This window comes from Hippichthys cyanospilos, chromosome 10, assembly GCF_059441005.1.
Source record: "Hippichthys cyanospilos isolate Australia breed blue-spotted pipefish chromosome 10, RoL_Hcya_1.0, whole genome shotgun sequence".
Taxonomy (NCBI): Eukaryota; Metazoa; Chordata; class Actinopteri; order Syngnathiformes; family Syngnathidae; genus Hippichthys; species Hippichthys cyanospilos.
In genome coordinates this window covers 12935524-12954083 of record NC_142378.1, presented here as the reverse complement: position 1 = coordinate 12954083, position 18560 = coordinate 12935524, and the positions used below count along the sequence as shown (strand labels likewise).

The following is an 18560-nucleotide window of genomic DNA, read 5'->3' as shown; positions in this document are numbered from 1 at the left end:
CTAAGAGTGGGTTGGGAATTTGCAGCAACAGGAAAGTAGACTGTGACTACCTGTCTCAGGGTGACAATAGTGCTGTGCAGATCGATCCAAGTATCAATAGGATCGGCATTAAAGTCGATATCGAGACGATACCAAATAGTTAGTATCGATACTTTACATGTTATGTTTACAATATTTATTTAGGTTTCCCTCACACTATCCCGTTTCAGTGCAAGTGCATGAGACACACTTGTCAGCCTACCATGCAATGGCTATGATCATATGTATTTTCAGCAGGGTTTAAAGCTATTATGGAGCGCATTTTAATGATATTTACATAGTTTTAATTCCATTTTCAGGTATTTAATACTTATTATTTTAATCATGCTAATTGTAGAACTTAATGCATAATGCAATTTGGGTGGTTTTGATTGATGCACAGACGGGGGAATACTGGGATCCGCGCATGTGTACAGTGGATGTCATATTTTCACCAAACTTTAGTTCATGGTAGTACCATCAGATATAGTGTTGCCTACAGTGTTCCCTCACTATTCGGATATTGCGGCTTCCCTCTGTTGTGAATTTTCATTGGGGAGGAGGCACTGTATATGGTAAAACAGCTACAGTGTTACGTTTCCAGACAGTAAGCAAATGTGGGAAATTATCTAAACATAAAAAAATAATATATACAGGATAGTATTATGGCACACAACTCTAATGCACATAGATCTGTGTGAACAATTGAGAACTAATCCCACTGAAGGATTTACCAGCATTAAACAATCTGGTGCCGTTTGTCCCTCTGTGACCCTTTGCATTGATGCACTGTATTTAGCATATTAGATGTATATCATTTGCCATGCAGGTAAATCCTTGTAATCCCACTAAAATCTTGGCTCTCCTTGATTTAGTGCAAGGATACCTTCCCATAATATTAAAGTTATATGAGGATTTAGACTGAGAAACTACAAGGTTGATGAGTAAACATTAATGAGTCCTTTCAAGGTTATCTTGTCCTGGAAGCCACTGATGATGTGTCTACTCTAGCATTAAGTATAATGAAATCTGACAAGACAGACATGTCTGACATTGTGGGGTTCACTTACCCTCAGACAATTTTAATAAAAATAAATATCTGCAAACACTTACAGTATGCCTTGGGGGAAAACAGATGCAGTGTATTATATTTTTCTCCAAATAAATTCTTCTTAATCCGTCAGAACCATCAGATGAACATAAGAAAATTGCATTTTACATGCATACAACTATACTTTTGCTGCGGCCCCAAGTTAACTTCACTGCAAGCCGTACATGGCTTTTGACTGCTTATTCTATAAATGCAATGAGGTGTTTCTGAGTCTTTAATAAAAGCATATCACATACATCTTTTCAAGCTACGTGCCTTGAAACTATTTTAGCTATGGAAAGAAAAATGTATAATGTCTTCTTCAATCTAGCAAGATACACAGTCTTTGCTTAGTCATTTGCTTAGAACCAATCCAAACCAAAGTTTTCTAATTTAAAGTTGAACACTCTTGATTACCCATAAATAAACATATCTGGAATTATTTATGGAACATATTCTCGAAATGTGAAACCTCTAAATGTCTTTGTTATGTATGTTACTGATAGTTTTTTAATATATAAATATCCATGTCACCTTGCTATCAATTTAAACGCATCCCGCTGCCTGAAACCATATGCTTCATTTTGTTGCCACTTAATTACCTTTTAGTCTGCCTGTAAAAATCTGGCTCTGATCCAGAAAGATCCTCTGGAGAGGGGAAAGAGACCCATCCAAGATTTGATTTCAATTTACCATCAGACAATATATACTTGACTATGGCAGTGACTGTAAATTTAAATGGTAAAGTCTAAAGAGAATTTAAGCTCCTCTGAGATGGTTTGGTTTCTGATAACACAAACAACATTCAAAAAGATATAATTTTCCCTCAGGATGGAAATTGAAGTGTCAGAATAGTAATTGATTCTGCCAGCAGGTTTGACTTCAGGGAGTTGGTCCCCTGACAAATAAGGAACTGAGTCTCCTGACAAATACAAGTTCACAATTGTGAGTCAGTGCATGACACAAACAATAAATCATTCACTTTTAGCTTCACAGAGGCATAGACTTTAGAGTAGGCCGATATGCCGAGGATTCACCTTTTGCCTACGATTACAAACTGTATGTAAGCACAGTGCCAAATGTGCATACTACATATATGTACAGGGATACTGGTGTACTCGTTATTAGCGTGTTTGTCTCAGAGTACAATGGATCAAATCTGTGTTAGAACACTTGCTTGTAAAGATTTTCTCCCACCCCTTCCCCAAAACATATTTTTAGTGTGAAATGAAGACCGTCATACTGTAGGTACACTTCTGAGTGTGAAAAGTTGCCTCCAGTATAATGGCCCTGTGATTGGCTTTTTTGCCCCGTGTAATCTTCCTCTCTGACAGCCAAATTTTTGTATCAATAATATTTTCCATGTAGCTCCACAAATCTAAATCATTGTAATTTATACTGCATTGGTCGAATATGACTTAAGCATCAAAAGCCACCTGTTTATATCAGTCTCAGGGGCAGCCATCATGCCACTGGCTGACGACTAGAAAGGACAGCATAGTTGCTCAGCGCTGATTGAAAATGTTAAATGACGAACTCACAAAACAGGTGAGCCACATGTTTTGTTTTGTTATTTTAACCCCAAGCAACGATGATGATGTCATTTTCAGATGCCAACAAGTGGCAAAATGGCCGCCCACTGAGATGGATGAAATGGGTGGACTTTTCTTCCTAATTCAAAATCTATAAATGCGTTGAGTAAGAATGGGATGTTTAGACTAGTTTGGGCGAATAGAACATCTTATTGTAAATAATCTTTTGATTTGACTTTCCCAGTAAAGACAGAGGAAAACCTCTCATGTTGTTTTGCTTGATTATAGCTGACAATATTAAGACAAAAGGATATAATGATAGATTAGCTGACAATATTGGTACACAGGATGCCTACATTGTAGAACTGTCTCATGATGTTCAGTAAAATTTGCATTTTAAATGATCAAAAATGTATGAAATATTTGACTGTGGACGGAGAATCGCAAATTTAATATGTACGTTTCACTTAAAAAAGGAAATAATTTTAATAAATGGACTCTCCCTCAATTTTTTTTTGGTACTTATGTGTAGCACTAGTAGTGTGCAATATTAACGACTGCAGTTTTTTTTCTAAAAGGAAATTGGCTACAACAATGATTTAACGATAAGATTTTGCTCAGATGTTGTACTTGTAGTGTGCAAACGTCAACTACTACTCCTGCATTTTTTCTCCTAATAATAAATGGGGCTAAAATAATGTAATGGGTAGATTAAAAAAATAGCAAACGCATTGAGAGAACATCCAGTCTAGGGCATTCTCCATCAAATTTCAGATTTAAAAAATGTCCCAATTTAATATTGCGTGCCAGTCATAATAATCAAAATTGGGAAAAAAAGGCTTGAAAAGGTTGACTTTGCGTGTGGTGAACTAAAATGTTTCACTTAAAATGTTAAAAAATTGAGAACAAGTCAGATTTGCCTCAATTTTCTATTTTTTCTGGTACTCACCCGTAGTACTAGTAATGTGCAAACGTCAACGACAGACGTATTTTCTAAAAGAAAATAGGGATACTTGAATAATTTGATGGGAAGATTTAAATAGTATATTACAACTAAGTCTAGTTCAGCTTGTCGAGCTAACGGCAGAAAACCCTTGACCGACGCGATGACGTCACAGTCCATCTGACAGCACTTCCTGGAGTGATGTTTGTTGTGGGAAATAAGCAGTGTGCCGCTTCACTGGGACTGGGCCCACGTTGACGGAACAAGGACGAAAGAGAAAGGTTTCATTTGGACATGTGGCAGCTTTCTTCAGGGGCGAGATAAGCTACAGGGTCGGACCGGAACCAGACGAAACGGGGGACATTTGTCGGATTGCCGAGCAAGCAGAACCGCCGACAGACAGCACGGAGCTGTCGCGATGCGGTAGCTAAAACATGGACAGCAGAGTCAAGTAAGCCTTTACAATTTTCCTTAGTAAAACGGGCGGTTGCATTTACATGCATGGATAACAAGGAGAAGAAAAAAAAGAGGAAATGCAAACCGTTATGTGAGCCTTCTCTGGTAGTGGATTTAGGAGCCACACCAGCTGGCTCGACAGCTTTTTGGGTCAGTCTGCTCTGTCTACTTGTTAGCTGCTCGGCTAACCCCCTTAGAAAATAACAACATGTGGCCACTCAGTTATACGCATCATGCATAACTATGTACGGTTATGTCATCAGAATAGCATTCTTTTATTGTTTTTTGTAAGATAAATGACCATGCACCTTGTAACTTCAAGGCATAATTAATCGATCGATAGCTTGAAATATTTTGTGAAATGACAATATTCATTGTGTATAAACGTCATAACTGACCTTCTTGTATTTTAGGGAGAACCCGGAGAGAACTTTCGATCTAGTAGTCCATGTAGCATCTTCAGCCACTCGAAATGGGGGTAAGCGATGTCATTTTTACGACTGATAATCTCCTTTCACCATCTCTGACCTAATTTTATGTGTTTAAAACTTGCCTGACTCTATGATTCAAACATGCTGTTCATTCTCTGCAGCTCCATCTGAAATATAGAGTGCAAGCATGAGAGCTGAGTAATAAGATTATTGCAGTATTAATGTTATCACTGCTCATACTTTTCCACATATTACTTTTGGATTACGAAGATAAGACTGATGTAGAGGAAACGGGTGTATAAACAAATGTACTTAATGAAGAAACAAATAATTTTAATAAACTACTTCACAATGAGGCAGTGATTCACAATGAGGTTACCAAGGCTCTATCAAACGTACTGAGGGAAATAATTTATAACTATACAATTTCACCTAAAGGGGAAGTCAAGTCAAATATTTTCTTTACAATAATGTGTTTGTTCCACCTCCGCTAGTCCAAACAAGGCATTTTGATTCTGATGTTGCATTTGTGGTAAATGAAATAAGCAATGAAATCCACCCATTTACATTCATCTCAGGGGCAGCCATTTTACCACTTGCTTTTGACTGAAAATGACATCAAGGTTGCTCAGGGCTCAATCAAGGCCCAGAGCTGAATTTTGATCTGAATTTGGTTTTGTGACGTTTGCAAGCACAGACGTGATTGGCCGTTACCTGAGCAAAGAGCAAAATCAGAGTAAATTTTTGGTCATCTTTCAATACCATTTATTTATAGTGACAGAGAGAACAATTCAACTCCATTAGATGACAAAAGATACAATAAACTTGTGAATCTTTTTATATCGTACGTCTGCTATGCATTTTGTGAAACAAGCCCCAAGTTGAGCAAGTCAGTTTGTGAGTAACTTGAGAAAAGATAATCATTTCAGTATTCATACTTCATACGTGATAATTGTCTCGCGTCGTGCTCGGATATTTTTTTTATGTCAAAACGGGTGCCTTGACCCAGTAATGATCAGCAAATACCTAATGAGGAATAACTGGCAGAAAAATATTTGAACACATTACAACTTACGACAAACATAAAAATATATTTTATTCATTATATACCCTATTGATTGATGTATGGGTTGTCAGAGGTTTGTCTCAAAAAAGTGTACATCTTAAATATTAGTAACACCACATATTAATAATAAATATTGTATGCCACATTATTGTATCACTCTCCATACTTGCAAAATTTTACAACATCTATTGTTTGTCACTTTTAATTAATTAGACTAAAATAAGCCTTGTTCATTTTATTATTAATTTACTTTCTTACAATGACAATTTTTTTTTCTTCTAAAGTGAAACCACATGAATAAAATTGATTTTTCTACTCGTTTGTAAGAAATCTAATCAAGTAAGTGTAACACAAGTATTTTTTTTAATGATAATCAAAATGGGTGTTAATGTGTTTCAGGAATGCCTTTGGGTGCTAAAGATAACAGTTCACTGTGTAATTATAGGGATCGTATTAGTGTGCAGACAGGTTGTTGTCATAATTGTTGTCATAATGTTGGCAGCAGCGTACACCAGGGCGACAAGTTAGAATCTTAGAAACTAAGACCGAGGCTGCATAACAAAGTGTCATTCTCACAAAGACAAGCAAACAATATTTTTGCTATAATGTTCTGTATGCTTTCTGGTTGACAAGCAAGGTCAGGAGATAGTCAGCTGAAGTTGGTCCGCAGTGCATCGGTTACATATTAGTGGTGTGGATTCTCCGCGTGTGCAACCGACCTTCCAGTCTGCACTTTGCTGCTACCGTTCAGTTTGTAAGAAAAGCACCTTTCTCGTTGCACCCTGACCCCTCGAAGATTGTTTTGGGAAGATCACGCCTGGGTCAGCAAGTTGTATTACCTGTTGTGCTATTTGCAGTGGTCAAACATTCCGGCAGTCACCGCTGGGACAAAAGGTGACAAGGCAGCCTAGCGACTGCTAGCAATATTATTTCTCAGTATTTGTGGGTATCTTTCCATCCATACATATAGTTGTGAATAAATTGTAAGTAATATGGATGTATTATACATCACAATTCAAACCCAGTGTCACATAAGACAACACAGTTCACTGCATAGTACCAAAGCTATCTTATTTTGTGTTCTCCCGTTTTGACATTAAGGAGGTGTTATGTTGACTTGTGCAGCTGCCTTGCTGAAGTCGAGAGTAGACGGAAAGTTGTCCTTGGATGTAGTTCTGATATTGGATTTTAAAGCAAACTCATAAAGAACCAGTCTGAGCTGTAATAGCCCATTTCCTCCACATATGATTCAGGGTCAGGCTCATATCCGGACTTGTGCTCCCTGGAGCACAGCTACACAGCAAAGTTTGCACACACTGCGGGTCAGACATGCATTCAACTTGGTCATTTGACCCAAAGCCATGGACTCGGAGGCATGCATGAATAAATAAATGAATGAGTTTGTGTGGTTTCGAAAAACCAGGCGTATGTTTTGTTGATATGATTTGAGTTATTGACAGAAATTTGATTATTTGACACAGATGGCCATTTTGTAAAAAAAAACAACAAAAAAGACTTACTTGCTAATGTTCATGTACATATCCATGAGGCCCTAGAGTTTCACTCACTTTTACAGACACATTTTTACAGACACAGAAATGGTTAAAGCTGTGACTCATAACTAGAAAGGCTTCGGCCATGATGTGAAACATTTAACACTCACCGCTATCTCCAAAAAAAAAAAAAAAAGCATCACTTCAGGTTTATACTTAGTTTCCCTATGATTTCACAGAAGCAGACAAGACTAAAGTTATGATCACCTTAATGACTAGATATTTAGGAGATCCGGTGGAAGACTTCAATTCTATATTAATATTGTGACTTCCTTCAGTTTATCAAGCGGAAGTGAAATTTCATCCGGATTTGGACTGCAATTTAGTTCTTAAATAGTTTCTACCAATCTCATGAGTCCAGATTGCATACAACAGTGATCGGGAGGGAGCCATGCCTGAGTCAATGGAAAGCTCATGCGGTTTTGCTGATGTCGCAAACACGGTTTTGCCTTCCTCACCACATCCTGGTCTTGCAAGGTCTGAAACTAGATTCATGTATGTCACGAGCACAGGTCAACTTCAGATAGCACTAGACTGTTGAATGAAAATCACTTTTTTTTTTTCAGATGGTTTGTGTCTTCTTGTGTTAACTGGCCTTCACACCTTCTTTAATCAGCACTGTGCAGATGACACCCACATGCTGGATCGCAGGCCTGCAATGAGATGATTTTTTTTTTTCTCTCGTTTCTATTTTATTTTTTTAAGCAGTTTGTCTTTGGCAAACCGGCTTGGGCTTTGACAATATTTTCTTGATTTATAAAGATAAGCAAACAGACATGAACAGATATTATGTAAGGAGAATCTATTTGAGATGCAGTTAGTGATTCTTAAATTGTTGAAAAAAATTGTTCGTTGACATTGACCCACTTAGGAGAGTACAAATGTCCTAAATAAATATAATAAAAGCTTGCAAAAAAAAAACAAAAATCATTGCAATTCACTATTATGAGTTTCATCCACTTACATACTGTATATTTATCAACTATGATTGATCTTTTTTCTTCATACCACACATTTTGTTAGCATTTAATCCTCCTATCAGGAATAGTTTGTGGAAGCTATACAGACCTGAATAGTTTTATTGGATTACGTTTTACTATGAGAAAATAAAATGGCTTTGAGGGTTAGGGTACTGTTGATGTAATCTACTGTTAGATCCCAGAAAGAACAGTGACAGCCTATGCTGCTTTTGGGATCCCTCAATGAATAAGAATAGAATTATAATTCAGTTACTGGTTCGGTCCTCAACGGTGACTATTAATTGACTATTTTAAGTTAAGCAGTGGCTCAAACAATTATTCATTGAATTTGATCTTGGTTAATATGATGATCAATGGATTGTTAATTGATTAGTCAATTTTGACAATGCTATATTGCCTGTTATCTGTGTTTAAATCCTGTTATACACAACAACCAGATAATTAATCAGAACGAATGCAGATCAGGTGAAAACCTTAAGCATGCAGTGTTTGTATTACAAAGGGGATGAGACATAGATTAGGTCCAAGAGATCTAAAGACAAAGTTTTGCTGAATTTGCAAGATAAAGCTATGATCAATTTAAATTCTCAATTTTTCAAAATGTTTTATACTTCATTGAGGACTGCAAGAAAATTAACAATTGAGCGCAGAAATGCAAACACATTTTTTTTTTCTAGACTGCTCATAGTTTATTTTTTTTTTTTCGGTGTGTGTCCACAGATTAAAAACAAACCGTGGTAATGAGTTGCATGGTGCAGTTTATGTACACATAGTTACAGGTTTCAACAAGTGCAAGGGTGAATGACCACTTTCCAGTTGAATACACTGTTCTGTAAACAGCGGCTATATATGAATCCACTGACATTGTTTGCCATTTACATTGGACAGAACGTCTGTGTAGGAGGGTCTCGCGAGATTTCAGGGGGTTTCTGATGTTATGCCAGCTAGGCTGTTGAACCACTCTGAATGCTATAGGCTTTTTTTACCTAATGATGCTTGCCTTTCACAATAATGCTTTTTTCATTTGCCGACACAAATTACGATTTTTCATGTGGCGTGATATTGAGATTATTTGTTCCTGTAACCTGCTAAGGGAACGTCTGATCCATTATGTTTTTGTTTGATAGGTGTATCTCCAGAATAATGAATCGACTAGCTAGGACAGTATGCAAACACCACCCTAATCATTGTTAGGGAAAAAAACATGAAAATAAATCTGAAATCAATGGCAGGAGTGTCCATGTGTGGACTCTTCTCAACACTTCTAACCATGCATGTGTGAATAGATGACAGACACCGGCCCCTTTCCCCCCATGCAGGTCCTTGGAGACTTGGCCTCCCTGTTCAGTGTGAGCTCAGTTGTGCTTAGCTCTGTTGGCTCAGTGCTCTTTGGATGCTCAGGCTGTGAGTGAGTGTTGCCGGAGAGCGTGACTGGCATGCTAGCTACTAGCGGTCCTGGCTACATAAAGTCATATTGATGTGCTTCCAACATGCCGCCAAAGCTAGCAGATGATGCAAAACCTGCCAAGGCAGTAGGTAGGGACAGATGCTACCTGTCCTCACCCACTTCCCTCCAGCCAGATTGTTTCCAGTAACAAAGCAATAAACTTAAGAGATCAGCATATCACTTTACAACTACATTCATGCTGCAATTACGGAGACAGTTTATTCTTTCTAAAAATTGACAAGGAATTACCTGCATGATCCCCGCCCTCCCCATTCTCATTTTTTGTCGAACCCACACCCACACACACACACACAGAAATAGCACAACTTAGGAAGTGAAAAAATTGATGAGCATTGTTTTGCCAGTAGGCATGATTTTAGTGACCTTTTATCTAGAATTTACTTGTGAGCTTTTCTGCTAAAAGATTATTTTTGTTTTCACAACTTGTTGTATATTGTACAATTTAACATAATGTTGGGTTGCATATATATATATATATATATATATTTAAATAAAGCTAATTCATCAGGATGCTGTTGTTGCTCTAGTTTTGAGCTGGATTGAATAATCAATTAATTGGCGACTAATTGATCATGAAATTAATCAATAAGCATTTTTGGTAATTGATTGATCAGTTTGAGATCTAGTTCAGTTTGAAATTGTCCTAATCTCTGGCATTTCAACCTCTCACCAGTGAATAGACTCCTACAGTATTTCTATATGTCTTCATGTAAGCAGATTTGTTACCATTGTATTGAAAAGATTTACTTTTACTTTGGAGAAAAAAAGGCTCTCTTAAAAATCTTGTTCACCAAAGCAGTAACTGAATCATAGTTTACTTTTGCTTTCACATTGCAATTGCAAATAATTTCCTGTGTTTGAACAAATTAATGGTAATTAAAACTTGAATTTTGAAATCTTATTTATCAACTGTTCTGCGAAATATTATTACAATTAAAATTATTTAACAAATGGTTAGCTGCAGCCCTGTTCTAGTTTTTAAATGGACCGCTGTAACTCAGTCATTCAAATGATACATTAATGTCATATTTTTTAAGTAACTGTTCAAACTCTTCTAGAAAAGGATCCAAGGAAATCTAGAACTCAAAAATATATAGCAGTCCCAATTTGACCTTTAATCCATATAATGTTTTATCTTCACTTTGTCCAATTATGAAATGTCTCTTTTGTAACGTATCCTATGAGATCCGGAGAGCTCAAAGGGTCACCTCCTGTTCGCTAGTTCGATATCCGTCTACTTGTTTCTTTGCTCCAGCCCCCTCAAGCAGTAATGTTTTTTTTTTTTTTTTTCCTCCATTCTTTTTCACCTTTTGTATTCACGGAGCAAAACTCATATGTAGTAGAACTTTTAGAAAAGGTTGAATGTTGGCATTCTGCGAAATGTCAGAATTGGTCCTCGACCCAAAGCTCACGTATTCCGCCTTGTGATTGGATCCCGGCGGCATGTTGAGTTCATGACACATTTGCGCTCAAATCGGAGGCCGTTGGAGTACTAACAGATGCCAGAGCAGCGAGGAGGGTGTTGATTGGTCATTAGAGAGGCCACACTCCTCTACTTACACTCATGAGAAAACCCTTGGGTCTCACACTTTGTTTATCTTGGAATCCTTATGTCTTTCGAGTTTTGCTCACCCATGTGACTTTACTAAATTAGCTCATTTACAGAAGATCAAGATGTCACCCCAGTCTTTGTTCTCTTTCTTCTGAGCCAAGTAGGTATCATGGCCTTCCTCATTATGGTTTTAGTGTAAGTAAGGCTGGATGTAGTTATGACTAGGGATGAGCATTTTAAAAGATTTATGAATTTGAGTTGGGTGAATGTTCTCTGCTCCATAGCGTAGATCTAGTTTCCATAGCTGGTGTGGTGTTGATGCATGCAATTCATTAGCACTTGACAGAATTCTTAATGATTGAAAGGTCAGATGCTATACATTGTAAAGAAGTCCTCAACGTGGATCCAGATGTGTGGTATTTCTAGAATGCCAAAAAGAAAGACTTGATTTTGGCATGCCACTGTAACAGTCTCTCCTCATGCTCTCCAGCATTACTTTTTGTTCTTGTCTAGAGTCGTTTGAGTCTGAGTTTGGAGAGACAATCATCCATTCGCTGCTGTGTGGGAACCTGCTGTTTATTGGGTACAGTTCCAACTCGTCTTATTTAAACAGATTAGAGTGCCTTGATTTGTTTCTAAAGACATGGAGTGATTTAAAATTGAGTTATTAAGTATTTGTCAATCAGCGCAGTATCTGTGGTTGACCAGCCACTATTTATAAAAGATAATCCTGTAATCCCTTGTTTATTTTGTGTTTCTTCTTTTTTAATTATTATTATTTTTTTTTTTTTACACAGATGCTCTTATAATTTCTCTTGGTAAGCTTTTTTTTTTCTTTTTTTCAAACATTTCATGAATAGTTTACTGATACAAGCTAGTCACAGTTTTTCAGCCTGTTTTCAACTGTGTCGCATGGTTACACAGGCCTTAGAGGGAGCATGGAGTGTGTGTGTGTGTGGGGGGGGGGGGGGGGTGCTCTCTCTTTTGGTGCCATATAACTTTGTGACATGTGGCATTTGGCACACTCACTTAGAAACATCCAACACCCTCTGGACAGCTTTATTGTTTCATCTGAATAGTGTGTATTTGGCTAAAGCATGAAGCACTGGGTCTGAATGAGAGAGGTTGTGTTTTGATGGCGATAAGATTATTGCTGTAGTCGCTATTGGAAGAGGTGAGCTATTTTGAGATCGGACATCAATAAATTATGTCTAAACCAATAGTTCTATCCATATACGACAGTGTTTATTTTTCCATTTTAAATTTGTTTACAATAGCATCTAGGTGGAGAAAAATATGGAAATACTTTTCTGCTAGGAGCACCACTGCAGGCTATTTATAGGTATCTCTTCTTCAGCATGAAAACTGAGGAAATGTGGGGCCTGATCAATAATTTAAAATGCAATGATTTTGATGAATACAGAAGTGGTTCGTTGCATCTCCGTCACTCACAGCTTTACAGACTTTAGTTGTTTTTATTGGCTGGTGTCTGTGTGCGTTAATGGTAATAGACCTGAGTGAATATATTCCCTTGTGACCATTCTTCAGATTGTTGTTGTTGGATTATTAATGTTAAAACATGAAGTCAATGAGGCAAAAACGAAATGAGGACCCAGCTGAAAGTATGAGCTCTTCTTCACACGTACGTATGTCAAGCGCCGAGTGTCTGGGACTGGGAATATGTGTAGCACAGCAGATGGCATTTGTTGTACAAACAAACATACATCCCTATTAATGCACACAACCAATCATCTCGAGTCTTAAGAACAATGATTGGCTGATTCTTCGGCATGTCATATGAATCTGGCCTAGTTTCACCCACAAATGAACTGGATTAGTTCACTCCTGCTTTAATTGTGCTCCGGTCATGCTAATCTTACTGTGCCTTGCAAAATGGGTTTTAATTAAAAAAAAAAAAAAAAAAAAAAAAAGTACTCATATCTACTGAGTTGTTACCCTCAAGGTAAGCAAATATCAAATATTTAGGACAATTCATTGTAAACAGATACATTCAATTCAATTCATTTTGGCATGGAATTTGTCACAGCCCTTTTGATATTGTCTTGAAAACCTAGTGACGTTGGAAAATTTTGTGATGATTTTATGATGTAGGTATATCTGAATAATTTTGAGAAAAATCTATCTCAAATAAAGCTATGTTTCAATTATAACGTATATAGTGGACTAATGTGAATGCAGAATTATATATAACATTAAGGTTAAAAAAGGAGGTGATCTTTATCTTGGAATGATTTGATCATGGATATGTTCTCCATGGCTAATTTCTGTTCTCTCAAGTGTGGTGTGCAATGTTAACAGTGAAATGGTGTGATGAACGTAAGAGGACCCATAGATAAGAATGGATCTTTTTGTGTCTCTTCTTCTTGATATAATGTATGGTGTTATATTGAAATAGGAAAATAAATAGATACCTTTTTTTAAGAGTTGGGTTTTACCCACTCCAGACATCGTAATACAATGGCCGCAGTTAGTTCCCAAATTGAAGGACGCCAAACAGGAGAATTTTGACATCCCTTATTTTGGTACCTCCGACGATGTAAACACAAAAACGTGCAAACTGTATCAAATTTGGACCAATGGTAAAAAGTGGATGCATCAGAGACAGTGAACGATAAGCTATCACTTGTATTTTAACCGTCTCTGAGCTAGTGCCTTGTAAGCTGATGTCAAAGGATCTCTAAGCCACATGATGCAAAAGACAGATATGTATCTTCCATCGGTAATTAAGAAAATCAACCTACTTATTGACATGATATGAGTACTGGTATTCTGACATCTAGACTCCTAATTTAAGCACCAAGACCAAACCCAAGTCAAGCAGAACTAGTGGTACAAGCCTCCTGTCTGTGCTGTCATTTCAGCTTCTGTCCTCACTATTTACATGTCAACAGCTATGCCTCCAGGGTATGTCTCTATTCAAGGCTACTACGATGTTGCCTTACAACCCACAATTACTGTGAAGATGATGGCGTTTACATGCATGTTGTAGCCCTATTGGCCCTTAATTTGGGCTTTGGCCTATTTTTCAGGACACAAAATATAGGTCAATCTTGATGCTTTTGAAAATGTCTTAGACCATTTATCACTGGAAATCCTGCAATTTGTTTACAGACAGACAGTCTGTGGGACCACGCGATATTCACATTTACAAACATGTCAGTCATTGGATGATCTCAGTTCACTGTTACGTGGGTTTTAATTGCCAGATTCTATGACCAAGAAACGACATTCTCTGTTGATATTTGGGGTTTGTAATTGGCAGGATATATTGATGCGGGTGTAATTCTTTAAAACAATCAGTAAAAAAATTGTGTTGCTCACCAGAGCTTTAGGTTCTGCTGCAACCATACATATGTTATACTCCAATAAAATAATGCAAATGTATTCACAACACAAATTTTGTTGTCACACCTCACTAACATTGCAATATATCACTTTGAGCTGGCTGAGAGGTCCCAAAATGCATTTAGATTGCGTTTCTTAATATTATAAAAGAATTTCATAATGTAAAATTATTGCTAAAGAATTTTAGCGCAACTGTTACGAATATTAAAAGAACATTTATGGTGCAAATCCCAAGTCAAAATTAAAATAGCACTTACCGGTGCTTAATTGTGCAAACAAAAAAAATGCTATTATTTGAAATAAATCGTTCAACTGGTCTATAATTTAGTTTCCTGCGGTTCATTCAAATATATAGTATGTGCTGTCTCAGTCTGAACATTAGTGGGCAATGTGTAAAAAGAGTACGTACTGTAGTTAAAAGATGAAGAATGCACTGTCTGGTAGATGTGTATCTAGACAATATGGATGCTATGTTCCATTTACTGTATGTGTTAACTGCAAAATAAAATGAGTGATGCACTCTTCTCTGGTCAAGCGGAGTTCTCCATCTCCTTTGCAGAGCCTAATTTGTCATTTGCAGTTGCCTAAAAAGTGTCAACGTCCTTGTTTACCTTCAAGTGTCTCCACACAGTTGACATGGCTCCTACGCCATCTCCCTTCAAGCTAAATGTCAGGCTGATAAAATATTATCTTTGAGTTCATGTCGCATTTTGCCGAGCCAAATGAAGCCTGGGCAGATATTATGTTCTAACAATATCATAACTCTGAGCAAACATATTGCAGTATCACAGTATTATAATTACAGCTTAAAAAATGGTAAATAAAAACATAATTTATTTCCATTGAACACATTTATAATACAAAACAGGATATTTATGGAAGAAATCTGTACACTCCTAAGTTTGAATAAATTCTTCTTTGGTTTTAATCTTAATAAGTCACTATGGCCCATCACTGGTGAACAGACTTGTGGACTACTCATATTGTATTACCTGCCGGCTAAATTATTTATTTTTTAAGTACTTCTATTGTATTACTTGCCGGCACAATTTTTTTAAGGAACCATGCACATTAATTAACAAAAAGGCATCCGTGTCTGCACGGTTTCTCTTTGATGTTTCTCTATACCTCCCTTCTCCTTTGTGGGTAACTGCTCACCCCTCCGGTCTCTGCTCGCTAAGGAACAGGGTAAAAGAAAGCCATTTTGTTTTCATTAAAAAAAAAAAAAAAAAAAGAACCTTTCATTACCAGTGATAGCCAGTATGAGTGGCTATTAAAATCACCGTAAACAATCAAAGTGCAATCGGCCCATGCCTAGTGCAAATATGAGCACAGATGCACATTATTGGCAGAGATGCGATTTGACTAAAAACAACAAACACCTCAAATGTAACATTTTATGCATGAGTTGTGAAGATGAAAGACTTTTGCTTTTTAACATTATGAATTACCCTGTAATTGTAAGACAAAACAAAATGTACCAAAAAAAACAATAAAACAAGAATGCCACGACAACAAAAAATTAGGACATTGTATACATACTCACAGGTGGCAGATTGTGTTTGGAAACTGAGCGACTTCAGAAAGATTAAATGCAGATAATCCTTTGATTCTCTTTTCATTATTGTCGTGATAGTTGACTTGTTAGAGGCAAAGCGAGAAGAAGCCTCCTTGTGACATGTTGAGCTGCCAAGAGATATGTAACTTTACAACCTCAACAGCATTTGATAGATGTTCATTCAACACAGGGAATAGTTAATTTACTCTAAGTTATGGTTTTTATATTACAAGTTAATCATTTTCTGCTACATGTTTGCATTGTGAATAAGCATTTTACCCACCAGTCCCGCAGAACTTTGAGATTATATGCACTCTGCTTTTACCGGGTACAGATGTTTTGTCTTCCCTGTGGAAAGACTGGCTGACTGACTTAAAGTTAGAATGCCTGACTGAGAGCTGTCTTTCTGTCAGCCTTTGCATGTGAACTTCAAATCACAGCTCAGCAGCGGCGTGCATGTAGCCGCCAAAGGCAAGGCTTTTCACTGTCATCAGCACCATGCTGCTGCCTCTGGGTGCTGTGCCATATGACATTAACAGAGATCGATCCTCTCCACACCTCAAGGAGCTGCCGTGCGACACACGGTGTTTTTCTGTGATGCCGCAACCCACCGCCTCAAAGAGTAAAAAGAAACTCTCCCCTAAGCATCTGCTGCTGACTGACAATCACCTGATCATCGGCTTTCCTGAACTTTATATGCATCCAAAACTTCGTTTTGTCACACTCCTCAAAATAGGATTTCTATCTATGTCTGTCAAACCGAGAGCGCGCCAACGACCCCAACCATCTCAAAGGGAATCCGAGAAGGAATCGCTGCCTCATGAAAATATAGCACCATTTATCTGAAATCTTCTGTGCAACCTAACCACCCATAATAAATCTGAATGCATACATGTAAACATGTCTTTCCTAGTACATATTTGTCAGAAGAACCCAGTGATTTGTTACAACATCAAAGTAGTTTTTTAGTCACTTAATTTTCTAAGTAGGCCTATAACTAAGTTTTCTTAATAGGTGACTGATTTCGATTATGTTTTTCGAGTAATCGAGTATTCAGATTTGAAAAATATGACTTAATTTCCACTATTCCATTCAAAAAGAAAAAAATCTTCCAAATTGACCCTTCAGAAACTGCACTAACTAGTGCTGTCAAGCGATTAACATTTGTTTAAAACTAATGAACTCTTGAAGGCCTAAAAGCATTAAACTCCTGTACACGGGGGCCTGTGTCCTGCATGTTTTTCAAATTTCTTTTTGTGACACCCCTGGTTCAAAAGATTAGCTCACAGCGAGCTTTGCTGTGCATTGATAATGATCATGATCATTTGAATCGGGTGTGTTGCAAAGAAAAAATTGGAAATAAAACAAAACATCGGACACATCGTAACAGGCATTTGTGTTTCTTGTAGTCTTCTCATAGAAACATTTCTCAAAACTTCTCATCCATCTTTGCCCATTTTTGTCTTTGTAGTTTGTCAAAAGTTTGGTTGAAAAGTTTGCAGAGTTCATCTGTCACAGGAAGTAAGTAGTACTGAGTTAATGGAATATGTTTTATTCAACACTTTATAAAATTCATACTGTTCTCCAAGGTTAATGCTTTAACTTTGACAACCCTAGTACTAACATATTTTTTTGTGATTCATTTAATGGTTTGGTTGATAACATGTCACAAAATTGCTTTCCTAAGTAACAACAGATGTTTGTAAATGTCTTATTTTGGTTCAACACACAGATAGTCACTCTACTATAATACAGGACTAAACAAATCTGAGATCATTTACTCTTGAGAGGCAGAAATTGTAAGAGGTTTTGTACAATTTTAGGTTCGTAATTAACAACCAAAATTAATGAATTAATTTGATTAATTAGTTGTCAATTATTATTATCGTTGGACCTGTATTTGTTTGCAAAACTGCTTTGCTTGCATTGACCAACATCTCTCAGATAATATCGACTTGAATAAAAAATCCTGCATATAAACTTCTTTTCCAGTAATTCATGCGATTTCAAACATTCTGTCTGGTTATATAACAGAAATTTAAATTCGGAACTCAAGTTCATTGTCTTTATATTAGAGCTAAAAGTTTTTTTTTTTTTTTTTTCAAAACCAGGACACTATTTCAAATTGACTGCAGCAAAAAAGCACAAACACAAATGGAATATGATTCATGTGGTTCATTTGTTAGAAAATAGAATGATGATCACTGTATGCCAAAGTACAAGCAGACATTTCAGATGATAAAACATGCAAGATAATCAGTCTGTAACCTTGGATGATTGCAAAAATCAGAGTATATTTGCTGTTGAGAGACTGACATTGGAAGTGTTTGGCTGATTTCAAGTTACATAAGGTCACTAATTATTATTAAAATATATAAATTAACTTGATAATTAATTAGACCTCTGCTGGTTATAGCCAAGTCATGCACCCCATATGATGATGAAATACATTTTTCAAGACATGATCAATATGCATTTGTTTCCATATTAATGGACATTAATTATTTACATCCCTAATTTTGATCGTCTGCCATAAACAAGATAGCT

At 36.8% G+C, this 18560-nt stretch overlaps 1 protein-coding gene across 2 annotated transcripts in view; it reads left to right on the top strand.

Moving 5' to 3' along the window:
* Nucleotides 1–3791: 3791 nt before the first annotated feature.
* Nucleotides 3792–18560, top strand: part of dennd1b (DENN/MADD domain containing 1B) — a 127984-nt gene continuing 113215 nt past the window's right edge. For both annotated transcript variants that reach the window (XM_088426282.1, XM_088426281.1), the window contains exons 1-2: nucleotides 3792–4034; nucleotides 4453–4517. In XM_088426282.1, coding sequence (XP_088282408.1) covers nucleotides 4018–4034; nucleotides 4453–4517 — 82 coding nt within the window. In that variant the 5' untranslated portion in view covers nucleotides 3792–4017. The remainder of the gene's footprint in view (nucleotides 4035–4452; nucleotides 4518–18560) is intronic.